The sequence below is a fragment of the Camelina sativa genome, chromosome 9 (genome assembly GCF_030686135.1).
Source record: "Camelina sativa cultivar CO46 ecotype springtype chromosome 9, ASM3068613v1".
Lineage (NCBI taxonomy): Eukaryota > Viridiplantae > Streptophyta > Magnoliopsida > Brassicales > Brassicaceae > Camelina > Camelina sativa.
In genome coordinates this window covers 35,822,849-35,840,784 of record NC_141888.1, presented here as the reverse complement: position 1 = coordinate 35,840,784, position 17,936 = coordinate 35,822,849, and the positions used below count along the sequence as shown (strand labels likewise).

Here is a 17,936-nt window from a genome sequence, read left to right as displayed (position 1 = left end):
AAGGGTACTTTTTAATGTTCCTATAGACCACTACATTAAAAGATTTTGCGAGTAAGGTTGTTGGAAGAAATAGTTATTTCAATAAAAGTAGTTTCTTAAACTAACTAAAGAAAATTATCGTGACGCTAACTATAAAGGAATATTAATATTTGCGTTACCATTTTGCATAAACACAATTTCAATTTGATTCGGTGTCAGTTATTTCGGTTCAGTTTTAAAAGACCGATTCAGTGAAGTGATATATTTTGGTCACAAAAAAAAAAACCATTCCTTTTTTAATTCACTCAAATTAAAAAAATAAAAGATTTTATTTTTAAAAATGGCTGGAATAGATTTTAAATTGATCCCAAATGTTCATAACCAAAATAATTTTAACATTTAGGATCAATTTAGAACCTATAACCAAAGTCGAAGCGAACAACAAAAATTGTTTGGTTATTTATTCTAGTCATTTAGAAAAAAAAATTAAATTTGAGTAAAAAAAAGAATGGTTTTTTTAAATGTCGACCATGTAAAGGTTAACACCGTCGTCTAGGTTTTAAATGATTCATGCCGCAGTTGTTAAATTTTTTCTCCATCTATTCAGTTAAAGTATATGCGACATGTAGTTATACAGATTTTGAAAGCTGTAGAATCCTGAAATCCAAAGATTTAGAAATTGTTTTAAGATAAATTTTTGATTTTGTTAAAAAATAGATTATTGAAGAAACTAAAACCAAAAACCATTTGAAAAACTACGACTACGTAGTGATTGAGCGATTGATAATTGATTCCTAGATACATTTCTAGAAGATTGTATGCTCTAGTTTTGTACATTTTTTGGATAGCAACACCACTTGGACTATCTTTAACTTTGATATGGGCTTTGATACAAGGTTAGGAACGGTCATGACATGACATGTATATATTCTATGGTTTCTCGAGATGTATATATTATATGGTTTCTGGAAATATTCAATAAATAATATGCATATAAACAAAGATTTTGATGTGACAAAAAAAATCTTGTTTGGCATGACTTCACACAACTTGTTAAAAAATTATAAAAAATATTGGAAGAATTTCCGTTAGAAACTGAAGACACACAAAAATGTTTTTTTTTACATATATGTATATCATTCTGATTTTTGTTTGGTGAAATGATTAGATTAATTAATTAATAATTGATATGTTGGAATAAAGGACTACCCACAACTCTATAATCAAATGAATGTAATCATTTTGTTAAATATATCGACTTGACTTTGTTAAGAGAAACAACAAAGTTACAAAATAGTTAAATGGGACATGAAAATGATATATACTACTTCAAACAGTATTGCACATTTTCAAATTCTTCGTTGTCACAAAAATGAAATTTCATTAAAGTCATAGTATTTTTTTTTTCTCACATATTCTTTTCTTTAAAGTTAACAATCATATATTTTTGGGCCTATATTTTTATATATGTATAAGTTATAACTAGCAACTTCTAATTTTTAACACCATAGTAGTATTATTTTGTCAACTATTTCTAACACATTATTATTACCTTTTATTTTTTTTTGTTTCTTCGATTTTGGGTATACGAAGATTTAGAAAAGAAAAGAAAAAAAACACATTTTCCATATTATCGAACATCAGCTTCCGACGAAAAACAATACACTATAGAAGCTCATTAACAATCATAAACGGCCTCACCTAGTTACAACCAATAAGAGCTCAGCCCATTAACAATCAGATAAAAGCAATTAATTATTCCTTTTATTTACAAGAGAGACAACATTGCTTTCTATTGTGAAAACCCCATCAATCATCATCCCCATACAAACAAACAATCAAATACGAATGTTACTCTTTTCTTCAATTAATCGCATGCAGAGCTGTTTTTGGTTCATATTCAATTGACTTGGTGAACTGCAAAAACAACAACAACAAAAAGAAGGAATATATTTAAGATTTTGGAAACAAAGACGTGTGATGATGTCAAATTTACATAAGAAAAACTCGGTACCTGAGATATCTTAAGATCAAGCTCATTCCACTCTGAAGATGGATCGCTTCCTGCTACTATCCCTGTCCCCGCATAGATTAACGCCCCAAGACCCTGTAAATAGAAATAGAACAGTTCAGCATTTGACAGTTGTATAGCAAAAACGCAATGATCAGTTTTGCTTTGATTTAGTTTAGTGCAAGTGTGCTTCTTTATATTGGGAGAGAGATCAAACCTTTTCGACTAGAGCTGATCTGATCCCCACTGCAAATTCACTCTCCTCTCCACCAAAAAACCCGACAGGTCCAGCATACATTCCTCTATCGAATGATTCTATAAGCAACAAAACATTTGTGTAAGCACCATTGTTAGTCTCTAAGGAAGCATAAGCATTTATAGTACTAGGAGATAGTTGAACCAAGGCAGATAGATAGTTTACCTATTTCCTTAATCAAAAGCCTAGCTTCTTCTGCTGGAAGCCCACAAACAGCTGGAGTTGGATGCAGAGCAGCCAAGATTTCAAACTGTAGATAGATATATAAGACAAAGAGTTAAACCTAATTCAAAGCAATGAAGAGAGTGGAGATAACATTCGCAACATAAAGATAGAAAATCATTCAAAGATTATTTATCTCACCTCATCATCTTCCCTCCTAAGTTTCCCTGCTAATTGAGAATATAGGTGCTGCACTCTTGCAAGCTTCCTCACAGTTTTTTGGGGCTTAACAACGACTCTGTCACAGATACCCTGTAAAAGGAGAAGGAAGGATTATAAGAAAACATATATCAAACGGGATATCCAAGAAAGCAAGGATTGAAGCTGCAGAACATCAAGATTGAACTTACGTTTAACTTTTCTCTTATATTCTCTCGCACAATAGAGAACTCAAGGTCGTCTTTCGGACTGCAACAGTTTAGCAAATCACATCAGTATACAGGAAATTTCAACGGAGACTGGAGAAATCGATTCTATAATTGTTCAAAGCACTAGAGTTAAAATTGACCTGGTTAGTAAGTCACGCTCAATCTCCATATCACGCGCCCTCGAAGCAGCTCTAGGTCTAGTTGCAGCCAAAGCTTCACTGCAGACACCTAATTGATTCCTTTGGAAAAGTCTCTCAGGCTGTTTCACAAAGATGTATGTCACAGGTTAGAAGGGAACAACAAAGGTGCACATCTTTGGTCCAGATAAATAAAATCAAATAATGTCTCCAACAGACTACTTGTAACCTACCGTGTTTCCAATAAAAGCTGGTGCACCTGGTGGTTGAAGACAGAACTGATATGCATCATGTCCTTCAGTCTGTCACACAATAATAATAAGAGTGAGATCCAAGTCTAAACATAGCTTTAATCTGAAAATTGACTACTATATAACATCACAGAGATAGAAACACACCTGCAACTGTGCTAACCAAGCAATGGGATCAATGTCAGTATCCGTAATTATCCTGCTGTTGCGAGCAAGCACAACCTGATTTCACGAGCCGAGAAAACATCAGTTAATCAACATAACTGTTTAAAGAATAGATACAAAACACAAGGTCTCTAAACTAACCTTGTTAAGAGAAGAGCTTTTCAGCTTGATCATCTCCAAAGCCTTCTCTACAGCAGGGAAATAAGCACCTTTGGTAGGAACATGATTCTTACTCAAAACAGAAACTCCAAGAGATTTGTTTCGTAACCTCATGACAACAGAAGAAACCTGAAGCATAGTCTCCTGAAGTGCTTCAATAGCATTTTCTAGTGTCCAAGAGAGTTCATCATCCCAAGCAACAGTTGCGGCCAACATTGAACTTCCCCCAAACTCATTAAACTCAACCTGTACGTGTACGTATATCAATCAGCCCCAGTCACACAAACTCATACTCCAAAAAAATTCATTCTCTAAAAAAAAATTACCTGAGGGACTGAAAAGTAAAAGGCACCAAAAGGTTCCCATTCGACAGCAATCTTTCCATTAGGATCAAAACGCATACCACCATAGGCACGAATCAGAGGTGACTTTGAAGACAAAAACCTTCGGATGGATCTCCAATCATCATGAGAGAAAGGATCAAGGTCACGGAAGAACACTGCAGACCCGATCCCAGCAACGCTAACAAGATTACGATCAGATGAAACAGATCCGTTCCCGTTCTTCCCGTTTCCGTCTCCGTTCTCTCTCGCTAGATCGAGGAGAAGATCGGGACGACCGACGTCACTGCGACGAGAGAAGAAACAACGAGGCAGAATCTCATTCTGGGCTTGAAGCCAATCAATTGCTCCGATTTGCTGGTCAATTGGTACCTGCAAACCCAAATCCAATTTTAGGGTTTTTTATCAGAATTGCGCGGGAAAATTCGACATTTAGATGAAAAAAAAAAGAAAAAGAAAAAAAAAACAACTTGTTAATGTGGGAGTGACTGTATGTGATCGCCGCCTTTACATCAAAGTGGAGCCTAGTTTTTTTCCTAATCATTACTCTTCTTTTTTTGGGCCATCAACGCAAAATCATGAGCACTAAACTAAAAGTTAACACTAAACTTAGCCAACTCCCAACTGTAATCAGATTTAAAAATTTAAGTTCGAAATATTTAATTAGATTACGATTGATAACCAGTCAATTAATCTTTCCTTAAAAAAATATTTTTATATTCTCAAAATGTTTTGATAAAATTGACTATTATTAAAAGAAAAATAAATTGGTCTACCTTAAATTGACTAAATGGAAAAAAGATTCATTTTAATGTCCTATTTAATACTTCGATTGACTAGCGGAATCTAGTACGACCCGATTCATAAAGAATTAATAACCATATCTTATTGGTTTCTTATATACTATATAGTGATACTTTATGATTTAAAATGTATGTGGTTGACAAACAAAATGATCAAAACAAAAGCAACAACAACGGATTTATGATAAATAGTGAGTACTACTGTTAAGACTTTTGTCAACCGACCCCAATTCTCTTCTTTTTAAAGATAAGGAAACCACTTTCATATGTGAATTATATGATCGTGTATTTTTTTTTCTTTTATTTTACAAGAAAGTTAAATTCTAAATGATTACGAGAAAAAAAGAGTTGATAAAGAACAGATTTTAAAAGTAGATTATACGAATCTGTGTTTTAAAAACAGTTCGTGTAGTACGATAAAATAAAAAAGTAGTAATATTTATTTAATTAACTAAATCATTAGGCATGTAAAAAAAAAAAAAATACACGTAAAAAAAAATGATTAGGCACAAACACAAAGATACGGTAAGCTGGGGGAAGGACGAAGCTAGCTAGGGGAAGCGATATCAAGACAGGCCAATGTAATAACACCACGTGGCGTGATCCCATTCTTTCACTTTGAAGCAAATCGGATTATGTCCTTTTACCAAAAACTAAAAAAACAGAGGGATGGGATTGTTAGTAGTACCTGTAAACGGACAACTCCGGAAGAAAACGGAGGAGGTTGCGATTTGAGTTCAGAGACGGCGGAGATAAGCTTGTCAGTGGCGGCTGCTGGAGATAAAACAGCAGTCATAGTTCTTGTCTCAACTGTACCAAGTGGTGTCTTGAAATCTCCCTCACAACCATTCATAGACATGGCACATGACTCGTACTTCTGTAATTTAATTGAGTTAAATTTTGTAACGTTCTCTTATATTAAAACAGATAAGAAACAAAACAAAAAAAAAAAAACAGAGAGAACAGGAAAAAAACCTTGCGGGAGAATCTAGTGAATGGAGTTGGAGAGTAATTATGATGAGAGATTGAAATAATGGAGCTGTGTTTTTTAGTGTTTGATGAGCCCAGAAAATGAGAAGACAATCGAAGCGACGCCATTGGAGAAATAAGTTCTTTGGTTGATTTTTTAACAAAATTTGCTTTGTTTTTGGGAGCAAAGAAGAGAGTAAATGGTAGAGAGATTGTTGTTTTGTGTTTTTGGGTTTTGAGTAGAGAGAATGGGATGATCATATAAATAGAGATGGGTTATACAATGGATTTGTAGCTGGGCCCCACTTAATTTTGAAGATTCAGTTCACCTTTCACATTTTTTAAATTTCTCAAGAATTTCTCTCCAGTAAACTACTTAGAAGTTTTTGTTTTTTTTTTTCTTTTTTTCTTTTTTTGTCAATCTCTACTTTTTCTTCAATTACGTAAAGAATATTTATACAGTTAGTCTAACATTTTATTTTTAATTATTCATTTAATCAGTTATTTAATTAATAGGTCTATTACTTATAAGATAAAACATATTAAAATATTATTAGCAACCAAATAGATAAATATTTTCTTTGAAAATTAATGTAGTTAATCGTTTGTGTTTTTTTTTTTTTGTTTTTCTTGTCAACCAAAGATCTTCATCTTCATGATCGTTTGTGTTAATGCATGTTATATTTTCCAAATTCAAAATAGTCAGAAATGAGGTAGTGTAAATTACATAAACCAAGTATCAATGACTTAGCTAATGACGCATGGACAACATTCTCAAGTGGATGGATGATTGGAATCTCTTTCAAGTCTTAACGCAAAACGGTTCTCTCTCGTGTCGGATGTTATATGAAATATGATGATAGGTTTCTCAACGCCATTAGTTCAAAAAAAAAAGTTTCTCAACGCCACTCCAGCCGGACGGAGGCTCACAATCCGGCCATATGGCCTTTTTGATATACCACACTATTTCTAATAGAAATTTTGATGATGAGACTATATATGATAATAAATATTAGTATAAACCATTATGCTACCAATAACTAGTTTAAGGTTTAACCAAAATAAATATTTAGCATAATGGTTTATTTTGATTATGTGATGGGTCCTTTTAATCAAGACAAAAAGTAAGTGAACTGACACCATGTGATGATGTTATTAATTGTACTTAGTTGCTCTTCTTAGAATCATACTAGACAAAATCCTTGTTCATCGTCGGTTTTTAACGATTAAAAAAAAAAAATCATTTGGATTTATACAAATATTGCAGGATTAAACTTTTATATGTGATTAAGGTGAACATGGATATCACTTTTCCTGAAATAGAACAATCCTTAAATATTACTTCATCCATATCAGTTTTAGTGATGTTTTCAATGAGGAAAAAATTGTATCAAATTTGTATAGATGTTTTCAATTTTTCAATGCAAAGTTAATTAGTGTTTTTTTGTTGACTGATTATATTTTGTGTATTATTTTATTATTGGTTGAATTTTGTTTAATTAATTAGATGATAAATGATGATTTAGTTTTTTAAAAAGCCAAACATTAAATATTTTTATTAATATTTATGAAAAATCTTAAACATCACTTCAATACAATGTATAATTTATAAGTAGTCATTGTGAAATATTGGTTTAAATTTACAAAACTTGTATTAGTGTCCGATGTAAACTATACATTAGGAAAAATCAATACCATTTGAAAAGAACTTCGGATATTTGCATTATTTGAGGAGTCAACTCCTTTGAGTATCTTCTTTGCTGGGAAACTCACTTTGGCTCTTCCACAATCATCGCCATTTACCGCTAGCCATTTACATTTTTCTTCATTACATTATGAGTCAAATACAATTAGACCAGAGTGGGAGAGTGGAGAGAGCTACAGCAATTTCCCCCAAAATTTCCCTGAAATAACCGAACACACACATTTTATTTCCATGTGTACATATGATGATTACGATGGCTCACCGGTTAATATTCGAGAAGACGATTATTCTTTGTTTTTAGATTTTTTGTCGGATTGAAACAAAGTGGTCAAAACGACATATCTTAAGACTTTAAAAGACTAGACTTAATTTAGAAGTCAAATTCTTATTTAATTTTCATCACGATCGAGCTATCTATTAGAAATTTTAGAATTTAAGAAGTCTTTCAAATAGTCCAGTCGAGTGAATCCATAATTCAACATGCGTTGTCTGACGTAGAACTGAATAAGCTGTAACTACACACGTTCCTAGAGATATTATAGTACGACTTTGAAATTTTAAAATGCTGGACGCGGTCACCATGAACATAATTTTATTGTTATTTGTGACTTTGAACGTGTATTGTAGTCTTGTAGATGCTAGGAGTACGAATTTTTCTGCATTATGTCCGAAATCTCAAATAGTATTATACTATGTAAATATGACTATCTGAGTGTACAGTGTACTGAACACTTTTGTTAACTAGAAAAATTAGTTTTGGTTAATTAAATAACTAGAAAAATGTTAGTTGAATTTAGATAACCTAGTGTACAATTTTATACAATTTTCACGTACTGACGCTAACAATTTAGCACTAACCATTCGAATTCTTAATTACGAACGATGTAATCCAGTAACAATTTTATTAAATTCTTGCATGAATATATATATTTTGTATGTGCCAAAGCATGGATTTCTTTTTCCTTTGTTTTGACAAGCATGCATAATTTATTGCTAGGAGTATATGAGTTTTGAGTTCTTACTTCTACGAAAGATAATTCTACTTGCAAAAATTATTCACATGTTTTAATCTTTAGTTGGATTGTTCAAATTCCAAAAATTCTATGATTAAAAACAAAATGGTTATTTTAAATGGAATACTTTTACATAAACAGACGATAAAATATCCAGAAAAATCAAACCATTATGTACGCAATAATATTCGTGTACATCCATATTTGTATGTTTTTTTTTTTTTTTTTTTTTTTTTATGCAACCATATTTGTATGTAAACATTGTTTTTCCGTTTGCCTCATTTGAACCAATCAAAACAATTTCAGATGTTGGACCCAAAAATTAAGGAAATTAAAATAACAACTTCTAAATGATAAAGGATAAACACATAAATCAAGAGTTAACAGAAAATTTGGAAATAGGGTTATATAATATAATTACTCTACGACTAAACCTATAATTCAAAATATTCATACTCCATTAAAGAAATCCAAACTTTTATATCTAGTATATATACTTGACAACTTAAGACGTAAGGCCAATTGACTTATATTACAAGGAGGAGAACGAGTAAAAAGGGTTGAACCCTAGACATGGTTAGACAACTTGGGACATAAGTAGTCCAATTAAACTAATACACAAGTTGTCTAAATCCCAAACATTTGATCGCTGGTCAGAATTAAAAATACAAAGAAATGGGTAATGCGATTGATTAGCTTACCTTACGCGGCAGTAGCTGCAAATCAGACCAACATTTTTTTTCAGAGACACGATCAATCATAATATCTTGCATTCATTTTATAAAAATGGTCTATTAAATTACCACATGCTATATTATATATATGTATTTATTTATAGATAATTGATTTTGTGATATATAAAAAAAAACATTAGTCCGCCAATCTGCAGGAAAAAAATTGCCAATCCCACAAGCCATCGTGGGCTTAATCTGTCTTATTCTTATACCCTGTTTTGAGACCTCTGGGCCTTCTTGTAGAAACATTGATTGTGAACTCAATGGTTGATCATGCACCTTACTTTGATTTACATAGCAATATTGTTGCAAAGAAACAATGAGATTTTCTTTGTATATCTGATTTTGTTGTAATAGGATGCACTCTGTATTTTCTACTTCCAATTCATCAGGATAGAAGAAATTTTAAATTTTCAACAAGAGAATACAACGTTTACATGTGCAATACAAAAACTTGGCCAACACAAACATAAGTGTGTAAAGCCTACAAAGAGTGACTGTTCTTGTTTAGAATCCTCGTGTTAGTGCAAACACACGTCCCTCTAGAGGTGGAGGCAATGCAGAAATGGCATCTTCGATTTCCTGTGAAAAATCGCAAAGATGACTAACCCCACTGCTACAAGGAAGAAAGTAACTACATTTCTACTGTTCCATAACCAGATTGGATAAAGAAAACACACACCTTCAGTGTATACCGAGCCGAAAAGTGGATCAGCAGGATTGCTTTGTTTTCAAACTTTTCAGCATGATTTACTATCTGCAGTTTGAAGAGCCAGAAGAAACTTTTATGAGCATCAAGAGACAGAGAGTAACAAGTGATTTCAAAGAAACGAAGACCCTGACCTCAGATAAATGGATATGTCCATAGTCTCTTGCATGCTCTACGGATACCGAATCATCAAGAAATGTGCTCTGCACAAGAGGAAATAGAGACAACACAGCTTCCCTTTAAAACAAAAGCCATGAAACTTGGACCAGGAAAAAGAATATCATTAAGAATCACGCACATTGTCCTAATTCATATCAGCAGCAAATATTCACCTCCATGACGAGAACCTTTGCCTTGAGAACATCATCATTGTTTTCATCAACTACAAAATCCGACGTTGTATCTCCCGTAAAAGCCACTTCAGGAGTTGTTATGCTGTTTGTTATCTACAATATCCAACATCATTAAAGAGGCTTATATATTGGAAAAACCATTGCAAAACTATTGACTTTGTGATAGACGGACATAAGAAATCAGAGGCAAACCTCAACACCTGAAGCCTTCAAGTTCTTAATTTCATTCCCAGATAAGCCAATATACTCCTGCTTGAGTTTATATTTAGTTGAATACACTACATAACCCTGCAAAAAGATCACACGAAAGCATACAATTCAACAAAGACACAAAACGCTAAGATATCCAAAAGGCTCAAGTGGTTTCAATGAAAGAAACCTGGCTTTGGATGACATGGTATGTCTTAAAGGCTTTGACTTTGAGATCTTTCCTTATAATAAACTCCTCCCCTACACACCAAGAAGTTCCCAATATTAAATGAAAAAAAAACTCAAAATCTTCAGCTGCAATGAATGATAGAAGGTTGAAATTACCTATGTCCAAGCCAACAAGATTGTGCTGTAGCTCTGAAGAATCTAACTTTCTGTGAACCTCAAACAAACTCTCAACAGTTTCTTTAATCGATTTGGGAACTATAATCGTTGGAGGCTTCATTTTGTACAAGCCTCTAGTCGCAACATACATTGGCAATCCACCCTACCATTACAACACTAACAGTTTAGCTTACAATTTCGAGAATGTGACACCATAACAGTAACAGAGCAATAGGCTCATGATAATGATAAAACACATGGTTGCTCAACAAGGGTTTATCAAAATGGCTCTCAAAATTAAAAGTCAAAAGAAAGTTCAAAACTTACGATGTGATCCATGTGAGAGTGAGAGATGAAGAGGAAGTCTTGTGAAATAGCGCGATGTGGGCAACGACCGATGTCGAAAGCTATCCGAAGAGATGGGAATATGATACACGTCTCGTGCCCTCCAATAGACAATCCCTCGATAGGGTAACCTTCGATTTGCATTGCTTCCTTCTTCTCCATCTCCACTGTCCCTTAGGGTTTATCGAATTTTTCCCTGTGCCTTCGTTCTTACCTCTGGTCAACAATTGAGCATAAAGTGTTCGATGAAATGTCTGACACAGTTTTTTTTTTTCTTCCATGCGCCGAAAAATATGATCAGATTTTCGTTTTGGACTGGGCTTAATTAGGCCCATTAACAAAGTGGTTTGATTCGCGCTCGTGGAAAGCAGTAATAAAACTGACACGTGCCCCACTGGCACAAAGTGATTAGTCTTTCGTATTCAACGACAGTGGAAGGGTACATAAGTAAATTTACGCGAATGCTTCAGATCAACGTAGCAGCATTCTTCTCACACTTGTTTTTGAAGTAATCTCGACGACGACGACGACGACGACGACTAATACAAACAAAATCTGAGCAATTTCAATTAAAATATCTCTAATGTTTTAGTATATATTTTTTTAATTAAGATGACTTTAATATTACCTTTTTATTTGTCTAATCTAATCACATTTAATGTTTTCACAGCTTTATTAATTAAAAATAAAAAAAGGATGGCTCTCCTCTCTTCTTTTATTTTTTTCCCACTTTCGAATTTTTCTGTTAGTTAAACTAAATTGTTCGGAGATGATCGAACGGCTAGAAATCAACGGCGTAAGATTAGAGTTATGGAGATGCGCTTTACTTTTTTTTTTTGGGGTTAAAATTAGAAATATATATAAAATGGACCCAAAAGAAAAACAAAAAATATATATATTTTCTCTTTCCTTCTGGTCACTGAAACAAACAACTATACGACCACCAGAGAGGAACAGTTTTCAGAGCATCAAGCAGCTCCGGGAAGAGAGAGAGAGAGACGCTAATGGGAGCATTCAATTAACAAAACACATCTCCTCTTCTGTTTTCTAATACTTACGGTATATATTCTTTTTTATTATCTTCTTTGTTTTGGTCTGAATCGGACTCGGATTTAAGAACAACAGATCCGGACGGTTAAACTCGAACTTGGAAACCCGACAATTTTTAGGACATTGTTCGAGTAGTGTCGGATTTTAGAGGGATCTCTCTGTTTAAGTTTTATTGTTTGACTCTGTCGGTGTTTTTTGTTTGTTTGTTGTTCATTTTTGGAAATATAGATTTTGAGTCCTTAGGGTTCTTCTGCTTACACTCTGAGTTCCAGATCTGGCTTTGTTGCACATCATTAATTTCAATCTCTGAGTTTTTTTTTTATTTAATTTATTTAAAAATGTCTAAATTTGTTAACTTATATGGGGTAATCATTAGTGTTCTTTCTTGATTCTTTCCATTTCGTTAATGATTAAGTTTTTTTTTAATCTTTTCAAAGCTTAATTATTAGAGTTGATTCTAAACAAAATGATGTTACTCTTCACCTAATTATTTATTGTTAATTGTCTTCGTTTTGATTATTTGGTAGTATTAATCATAAGCTTGGACAATGTTGTAGGTGTTTTGAGTTCCATACATCATGGGGAAGTCTACAAAGTGGTTAAAGAATGTATTGCTTGGAAAGAAAACATCTAAATCTAGTGGTTCGAAAGGAAAAGAGGTAATGGCTAATTGGCTATTATGTGTTTGATGATTGCTAGTCCCAGCTATCTTGCTTTACACATTTACATGGTTTTTGTTCTAACTATGGTTATAATGTGCAGATAGTTGTGAGTGGAAAAGAGGTAGTGGTTACTGCTAAGGTAGAAGAATCAGATGTGGTATCAGATCTTCCTTCTTTTGCAGTTCCAGCCACCAATACCGTTGATAGAAGCGGTGGTATCTTAGAGACACAAAATGTACAACCTGAAGAGATCTCAGATGATGAAATTGAGCTTCCTGAGGGAAAACCAACAGATTCTCAAATTGTTGCACCTGTTCAAGATGATTCACTATCTGATGCAGAGAAAATCCAACAAGAGATTGCAGCTACGTCTGTTCAGGCTGCGTTTAGAGGTTACTTGGTAATATTTTCAGCTGTTTTGGATTGTAGGCTTTGGTTCTTTTTGATTGCAGCTATTTGTTTTTTTTCTGTATATCCTGATCTGAGCTCATTGTGTGAAGGCTCGGCGTGCTTTTTGGGCACTCAAAGGCATAATAAGGCTACAAGCACTTATCCGTGGTCACCTGGTTAGGAGACAAGCTGTTGCAACTCTTTTCTCTGTCATGGGAATTGTCAGGTTGCAAGCATTTGCTCGAGGAAGAGAGATCAGGAAGTCTGACATTGGAGTTCAAGTTCTTAGGAAATGCAGTTTGCAGCTGCTTCAGGTAATGATACTTTTTGCTTCTTTGTAAGTTCAAGTTCCCTTGCTAATTGTGAACGGTGACCCTTAAAATACAAACTTAGTGCAGGATAATATTGTAGTTAGGATTGGTCGAGAAATATGTATATTCTCTTATCAAATTAGAACTGGATTTTTTTAATTATCAGGGGAACAAGCTTGCAACCCCTACAGATGCTTACTTTGGAATCAAGAAACTTACATCCAATGCTTTTGCTCTGAAGGTACGCTTCTCGCTAGAGCTATTTATTGTAATGAAATTAAGAGAAACAGATAAGGAGCTAAGTTTGTATACAATTTCTCGCTTGTGTTATAGAGTCTCTCTACTCTATTTAAAAATCTTGATGGCTAATTGTGTTTGCAGCTTCTCGCTTCATCACCAAAAGTGATACCTGTACACGCCTATGATTTATCCAATCCAAACTCAAACTTGATCTGGTTAGAGAACTGGTCAGCCTCATGCTTCTGGAAACCGGTTCCTCAACCGAAGAAAACAATAGGCAGAAAACTTCAGAACAAGCTTTTAGTCGAGGCTGAGTCTGCTAAACCCAAGAAGAGTGTCCGTAAAGTTCCTGCTGCAAGCTTGGAAAGTTCCTCAGTACAGACATCTTTTGAGTTTGAGAAACCCAAACGAAGTTTCCGGAAAGTTTCAAGCCAGTCAATAGAGCCACCCGCTGTTGAAGATCCTCAGATTGAACTTGAAAAAGTTAAACGTAGCTTGAGGAAGGTACATAATCCGGTAGTTGAGAGCTCTATCCAACCTCAACGATCCCCTCATAGGGAAGTAGAGAAGCCAAAGCTTGGCGTGGAGAAGATAACTGAGTCATCATATCCGCTGGTACATAAAACTGCAGAAGAACCTGTGAATGTATGTGACGAAAAGAAAAACCAAGAAATGCCTGAACAGCCTGAGGAGGAGGTAAATGTTCCTGAGGTGGAAGTACATACTCCTGCACCATTAGAAACCAATGAAGCACTTGATTCATCACTGGTCAACCAAATTGACAGCAACGAAAGAGCCATGGTGGAGGAAAAAGCCTCAATAAAGGATACCAAAGAAGAACGGTCTCCCAAACCAAAAAATAAAGAAAATTCAGCTGGGAAGGAGAACCAGAAATCCAGGAAGAAGGGTTCAGCTACTAGCAAGACCGAGCGGGAAGAGAGTAATGGGGACAGTCAGACTAGCCCATCAATCCCAAGCTATATGCAAGCAACTAAATCTGCAAAAGCAAAGCTGAGGCTACAAGGCTCACCAAAGTCTGCTGAGCAAGATGGAACTGAGAAAGCCACTGTTCCTAGACGTCATTCACTACCATCATCAGGCAATGGCAGGATCACCTCTAATTCCCCAAGAACAACGAGACTCACAAACTCAGGTGAGAAAACCGGGAATAAGAAGGAGAAACCTCTTCTGTCCTCCAGAGAAGGAAACGGTTAGTGCCAAAAACTAATACATGCTTAATGAGACCAAACTAAATTCTCCAAATCTCCCCGAGTGCTTTATCTGATGATGTTACTGAAAATCACTACAGAAACTTCACATTCTCTTACATCTAACTAACTCTCGACTCTGTTGTTGACTTTGCAGCCAAGACAACTCCAGCAGAACGGAAGAGGTGATAAATTGCTGCAGAAAGTTGAAGCCTTTATCGTTCTTGATTCATAGTAGGGACGTTACCCCAACACGAGAATGCAACCATCTATCTATTTAAAAGCTTAGATTATGAGTCTGTGATTGTGTGTGTGTTTATGTTGGCCAAGTGTTATCGTTGGCCCTACGTTTCTGCAAATGTGAGTGTTGTCCTGAGCTGATAATGTTGCTTCCACAAGGCTTTTGGATCTTCTTCTTTTTATTCTGGTTTTTTTTATCGTACATTACTTTGAAGATATTAAACTTTTTTTTTATATGAATCTGTGATTATTTTAGAATGGTATCCTTTCATCATTTACAACACACTCTTTTTGGATGAAGCCTTCTAAAGTTTAAGTTCTAAGGTTGCCCGCAGGCAAAACTACATCTCCCATTCAAGAAAACAATACAGACATGAAGAATGAAGAGAAAATGGGTTTTGTTCAACTAGTATTTTTCACCTTTCTGATCGGGTTTTATCAAAAATATCAGATCTACGGTACCGATTCTTTCTATGAACATCAAACTGAAGTGAAGAAAGCTTATGAGAAACAGCTGACCAAATCATATCCACAGAATCTCCAGGACGAGAAGGGAACCGATACTCGAAACATTCAACAACCTCTTTCAGTCTCTCCCACTTCTTCTTCCACTGATCCTCTCTAACCCCTCTGAGAAGATTCACCAAAACCCCTTTCTTTACAGCTTCAGAGGAATGCACAAACACTGAGAAACTCGAATAGTCTAGAGTATCTTCAAACGGAAGCTCAATCTGATCACTTATTATAACAGGAACACAATGACTCACGATGGCATCGAAAAGACGATTAGAGGAAGGAGTGTCACCAGCGATATTAAGACAAAACTTCGAGGAAGCCATTCCTTTACCAGTTTGTTTAGTCCCGTTCCCTCTTACAGTTCCAAACGCAAAGTGAACATCTTTCTCATCTTTAAGAAGGTTATACAGTTCTTGACGAATACTTCCACCCTAAGACACAAAAGGTTGAGATTATCTATACTCAGTAACAGAACTGATAAGACTTAGAGAAAAAAAAAAAAACTCAAAAACACTTACATCTTTTCTGTAGATTGCTCCTTGGAAATATGCCAATACAGGACGCTTCTCAAACGGAGCAGACTCATTGTTAGAGATAGTCTTAACAACGTGCAAGTAAGGAGCAATGATGTCTTTCTCAAGATTGGCAATCGCAGAAGGGTACCTTCCAAAATCCGAGAGAACAAACATTGCGGATCCAAGCAAGTTTCTTGCATAGAGCAAACTGTTTGGATGATGAGCTACAATCAAATGATCTTTCCCATCAAATCTTTTCCACTCATCTTGATTTTTCAAGAACTCAACTAATCTCTCCTGCAACAATCTATCAACACTAACGGTTTCATTCCCACGGAGCTTAGATTTCCGATTGTAACTCAACGAAGCAAAGAAGGGCACAAAAACAATGTCAGCTTCAACCGAGTTCTTCACTCTGATTACACTACATGGTCTATTGATTTCAGGTGTCTCTGAAGCTAATAGATCAAGTGTAAGCCAATACTCTACACTGTGTTGCCGATTTAACCCGCCAGGATAAGAAGGGACTGTACTAATGTTCTTGATATTTGGCCAAACCTCAGATCCTTTGCTGTGCCAATTCAATATCCCAAAGTGAAACTCAGAGGGAAGATCGTACATAAACACCTTCAACACATCTCGGTTTCGACCGCATTTTTTAGTATCGATTGAAGCCAAGTCGTGGTTCTTGATGTCTGTTCTTGGAAGAATCATCAGCTTGTGAACTAAACTTGAAGTGAAAGAAGAAGATTCGTTGTGTTGGAGGAAGAAGAGAGAAGAGACGATGAAGAGTAGCGTCGAGACAGTGATCGTGTAAAAGAGGAGTTTTGAAGAAAGCATACTCTTTTCCGACATTTCTTTGCGAACCTCAATCATCCAAACAAAAACCAAAGTGAGTTGGTTGAGTTTTATTTTCTTGTCGGCTAATTGATTTGCAGAAAAAAAGAAAAGGTTTCAGCTTTCGACCATCATCGATGAAGAGCAGAGACTTTGATGAATCTTTTCACTCTTCTCTTCTTGGGCTGATATAATTACTAAGAGAGATTTTGTAAGAATTTTAGAGAGGACTTTGGAGTTACAAGATTTGGTCTTTAGGATCTTCAGATTTCTCAAGTGATTGACTTTTATTTTATTTTTTTGGTGTATTTTTATTTATTAGAGAGTTATTATTTCATATATATCTTATTATATAAAGTTTGGTTTTGAAAGTTAGCTATTAACAAGATTTTGACGTGGCTCAAGTTATTAATCTCAGATTTTGACATGTGTAAGAATTAATATTTAATAAGAGAAATTTGATTAAAACAAAAGTAAAATATTTTGTTTAAAAAAATATTAATAATATAAAAAGATAATTATCAAAACTTACAGAATTTATAAAAAATAATACAAAATTTTTAAAATAATTATAAAATTCGAAATTATAATATTATTTACTTACTTTTAATTTTTAAGTTATTAATTCAACACAAAAAATATAGAAAAATAGATTAAAGAAAATATACAGTTAATTATTAATTCTAAATTTTGTAAATACTCACTTCTATATAAACATAAATCATCTTATATTTAAATAATTTGTTCAAAAACATTGCTTTCAACTTTGTTTAATTAAGAAATTTTTTTAAATGGAAAGGTAAATTTTTCTTACTTTTTTAAACTAAATTTTCTCCTACTTTCTCCTTTTCCAGTGGGAATAGGTAAGAATAATATTTTGACCTAAAAAAGATTAATATATGCGTCTTTTTTT

General features: G+C 34.3%; 4 protein-coding genes across 5 annotated transcripts; 1 reads left to right on the top strand and 3 right to left on the bottom strand.

Annotated features, from left to right (window-relative positions):
* Positions 1 to 1,587: 1,587 nt before the first annotated feature.
* On the bottom strand, positions 1,588 to 6,009 carry LOC104713110 (isochorismate synthase 1, chloroplastic). Its single transcript, XM_010430160.2, has 13 exons — positions 5,668 to 6,009; positions 5,381 to 5,569; positions 3,875 to 4,261; positions 3,531 to 3,794; positions 3,372 to 3,446; positions 3,207 to 3,275; positions 2,977 to 3,095; positions 2,819 to 2,876; positions 2,610 to 2,720; positions 2,412 to 2,496; positions 2,208 to 2,305; positions 1,994 to 2,086; positions 1,588 to 1,896 (listed from the first exon to the last, which is right to left on the bottom strand). The coding sequence occupies exons 1-13, from the start codon at positions 5,920 to 5,922 to the stop codon at positions 1,843 to 1,845; spliced, it is 1,857 nt and encodes a 618-aa protein (XP_010428462.2). The 5' UTR covers positions 5,923 to 6,009; the 3' UTR covers positions 1,588 to 1,842.
* Positions 6,010 to 9,505: 3,496 nt separating this feature from the next.
* LOC104713109 (tRNase Z TRZ1-like) lies at positions 9,506 to 11,353 on the bottom strand. Of its 2 annotated transcripts, none has more exons than XR_015565007.1 (8): positions 11,037 to 11,353; positions 10,710 to 10,872; positions 10,555 to 10,625; positions 10,368 to 10,463; positions 10,121 to 10,268; positions 9,957 to 10,025; positions 9,796 to 9,870; positions 9,506 to 9,695 (listed from the first exon to the last, which is right to left on the bottom strand). XR_015565007.1 is itself a non-coding variant. In XM_010430159.3 (8 exons), the coding sequence occupies exons 1-8, from the start codon at positions 11,214 to 11,216 to the stop codon at positions 9,621 to 9,623; spliced, it is 843 nt and encodes a 280-aa protein (XP_010428461.2). In that variant the 5' UTR covers positions 11,217 to 11,353; the 3' UTR covers positions 9,506 to 9,620. The 2 variants fall into 2 exon arrangements, 1 of the variants encoding a protein (XP_010428461.2); XM_010430159.3 differs by having other exon boundaries at positions 10,155 to 10,268.
* Positions 11,354 to 11,554: 201 nt separating this feature from the next.
* LOC104713108 (protein IQ-DOMAIN 31) lies at positions 11,555 to 15,413 on the top strand. Its single transcript, XM_010430158.3, has 7 exons — positions 11,555 to 12,113; positions 12,662 to 12,763; positions 12,867 to 13,166; positions 13,267 to 13,470; positions 13,634 to 13,708; positions 13,849 to 14,917; positions 15,073 to 15,413. Exons 2-7 carry the CDS (start codon positions 12,683 to 12,685, stop codon positions 15,102 to 15,104), a joined length of 1,761 nt encoding a protein of 586 aa, XP_010428460.2. The 5' UTR covers positions 11,555 to 12,113; positions 12,662 to 12,682; the 3' UTR covers positions 15,105 to 15,413.
* Positions 15,414 to 15,443: 30 nt separating this feature from the next.
* LOC104713107 (putative arabinosyltransferase ARAD1) lies at positions 15,444 to 17,330 on the bottom strand. The gene is made up of 2 exons (XM_010430156.3): positions 16,190 to 17,330; positions 15,444 to 16,102 (listed from the first exon to the last, which is right to left on the bottom strand). Exons 1-2 carry the CDS (start codon positions 17,060 to 17,062, stop codon positions 15,572 to 15,574), a joined length of 1,404 nt encoding a protein of 467 aa, XP_010428458.2. The 5' UTR covers positions 17,063 to 17,330; the 3' UTR covers positions 15,444 to 15,571.
* Between the last annotated feature and the right edge of the window lie 606 nt (positions 17,331 to 17,936).

Coding starts and splice junctions, on each gene's coding strand:
- LOC104713108 (XM_010430158.3), top strand. CDS start 12,683: ATGGGGAAGTCTACAAAGTGGTTAAAGAATGTATTGCTTGGAAAGAAA. Junction 13,167..13,266: donor CTGCGTTTAGAGGTTACTTG/GTAATATTTTCA, acceptor CATTGTGTGAAG/GCTCGGCGTGCTTTTTGGGC. Junction 13,709..13,848: donor CCAATGCTTTTGCTCTGAAG/GTACGCTTCTCG, acceptor TTGTGTTTGCAG/CTTCTCGCTTCATCACCAAA.
- LOC104713110 (XM_010430160.2), bottom strand. CDS start 5,922: ATGATCATCCCATTCTCTCTACTCAAAACCCAAAAACACAAAACAACA. Junction 3,096..3,206: donor CAGCTTTTATTGGAAACACG/GTAGGTTACAAG, acceptor TTTGTGAAACAG/CCTGAGAGACTTTTCCAAAG. Junction 2,087..2,207: donor GATCAGCTCTAGTCGAAAAG/GTTTGATCTCTC, acceptor TTCTATTTACAG/GGTCTTGGGGCGTTAATCTA.
- LOC104713107 (XM_010430156.3), bottom strand. CDS start 17,062: ATGATTGAGGTTCGCAAAGAAATGTCGGAAAAGAGTATGCTTTCTTCA. Junction 16,103..16,189: donor GAGCAATCTACAGAAAAGAT/GTAAGTGTTTTT, acceptor TTTGTGTCTTAG/GGTGGAAGTATTCGTCAAGA.
- LOC104713109 (XM_010430159.3), bottom strand. CDS start 11,216: ATGGAGAAGAAGGAAGCAATGCAAATCGAAGGTTACCCTATCGAGGGA. Junction 10,026..10,154: donor CAAAGGTTCTCGTCATGGAG/GTGAATATTTGC, acceptor CCTCTTGTGCAG/AGCACATTTCTTGATGATTC. Junction 9,871..9,956: donor GACATATCCATTTATCTGAG/GTCAGGGTCTTC, acceptor TTCAAACTGCAG/ATAGTAAATCATGCTGAAAA.